The sequence below is a fragment of the Musca autumnalis genome, unplaced genomic scaffold, assembly GCF_047663935.1.
Source record: "Musca autumnalis isolate F117 unplaced genomic scaffold, ASM4766393v1 scaffold_5, whole genome shotgun sequence".
NCBI lineage: Eukaryota > Metazoa > Arthropoda > Insecta > Diptera > Muscidae > Musca > Musca autumnalis.
Genome location: NW_027412088.1, coordinates 46,484,413 through 46,486,020, shown reverse-complemented (window position 1 = coordinate 46,486,020; position 1,608 = coordinate 46,484,413). Strand labels below are relative to the sequence as shown.

General features: G+C 35.3%; 1 protein-coding gene across 1 annotated transcript; it reads right to left on the bottom strand.

The window, feature by feature from the left end:
* LOC141405299 (uncharacterized) lies at positions 1 to 926 on the bottom strand. The gene is made up of 3 exons (XM_073989495.1): positions 801 to 926; positions 589 to 733; positions 1 to 407 (listed from the first exon to the last, which is right to left on the bottom strand). Exons 1-3 carry the CDS (start codon positions 849 to 851, stop codon positions 190 to 192), a joined length of 414 nt encoding a protein of 137 aa, XP_073845596.1. The 5' UTR covers positions 852 to 926; the 3' UTR covers positions 1 to 189.
* Between the last annotated feature and the right edge of the window lie 682 nt (positions 927 to 1,608).

Here is a 1,608-nt window from a genome sequence, read left to right as displayed (position 1 = left end):
TTTTCTCAAAAATGTTCAACTTTATTATAACAAAAATCTAATTGTACATACATACATCCTCATTACTATAAAACAGAGGGGGTTATTCTGAACGTAAATTCCCCGTGAGTTCTCCCACACTCTCCTTTAATTTAAACCGGCGGAAAGACAAAACTCATGCGAAATTTTCGTTGAGAATAAGGCAGAAAATTATTTAACAGCTTCTTGAATGTGTTTTTGTTTATGGGTGCCATCACAGAAAGGACGATGTTTGGTTTGTTTACAATTACATAGCCAATAGTCACCGGTCTTCTCAACCTGAAAACGAATGGGTTTCAATTTGATTTTTAGGAACTCATCTTTGTGCATTCCATCGCAAATAGGTTGGCGTTTCGATTTGCCACACAGACACCAGCTGTACACTTTATCTAAAAAAGGAAAATTATGAAAAGCAATGGTTAATAATTCTTATTAAATACTTTGCTTGGTCTGTACATAGTTTGTTGCAATCACTTCTTTGAAGGTTATGTAAAACATTTCGTTTCGTATGCTTGAGTTAAACCACTAACACCACTAACTTATTCCTTTCACTTTTTTGCTTCAAATTACCTTTGTCCAAATGAATCTTGAATGGTTTTTTATCAAATATAACACCATTTTCAGTTTGTAAATGGGCCGTCTGATTTCCTTCTAAGACATTTTTGGGTATGGTTTTGGTAGTTTCCTTTTTGCCGGTCGCACAATAGAAACGTTGCTGAAATTGATTTGCAAATTTTAATTTATTGTATGTGGAACTACGTAGAAAAGATGCCTTGGATTACCACAAGTCCTGTTGCAGGACGAATATCTCTTTTAATTGCAATGGAAAACATCCTTTCAACAATGCTCACAAAATATTCGGCTGTTTGGAAGAACGGTAAAGAACTGGTAAACTTTGAACAGCTGATTTGTTCATATTAGAAAAGTAATCGTTACTCATTACAGTAGGTCTGTTTGTTAACATCCTCAGCATTAATTAAACTGTTTTTACACCATATGTAGTTACGTTTGTTCTGCAGCTTTTTGTATCCACATGTCGAAGGCCAAACTAGAGAACTTTCGTTAACAAAATTACGTTTAGTCCCGGTGCACACTAAAGTGATTTCATTAAAAAAAAGTTCATGAAATTATGCGTTCTAAGATCGAGTTCCATACTAAAGTAATTTTATGAAATTGCTGTAGTGCGGACCTCTGATCTGATTGTTTCATACGAATATTGCAACAAAGCAAAATTGCAGAATACATAAAAGCGTGTACACTAGTAGTTTCTTGAAATTATGTGCTTTTCTAAAAAAAAATGCAAATTTTCATTTCTAAATTTCATTGATGGAGCTCGGTCTGCAGGCCTCGGCACATACGATCCGCGTTGCGCGTTGAAAACAACAACCACATGAAAAATGTGTAAAGGCCTGAATACATGAGCAACCTCGTCGCCTGACTTTCTTGACCTGCTTCAGTTCGGAGACAATAAAAATAAATGAATTAAGGCCTGCGTATATAAGCTGTCTTGCCTGATTGCCTTGCTTTCCTGCTTCATTTCTGACATAATAAAAATAAAAGAATAAAGAAGGCCGAGCAAATTTCGAACTG

Bases quoted from the DNA above. Each gene is read 5' to 3' on its own strand.
- LOC141405299 (XM_073989495.1), bottom strand. From the start codon at position 851: ATGTTTTCCATTGCAATTAAAAGAGATATTCGTCCTGCAACAGGACTT. The intron at 734-800 runs GTAATCCAAGGC...AATCAATTTCAG, and splicing joins GTCCTGCAACAGGACTTGTG to CAACGTTTCTATTGTGCGAC. The intron at 408-588 runs GTAATTTGAAGC...TTCCTTTTTTAG, and splicing joins CAAGATTCATTTGGACAAAG to ATAAAGTGTACAGCTGGTGT.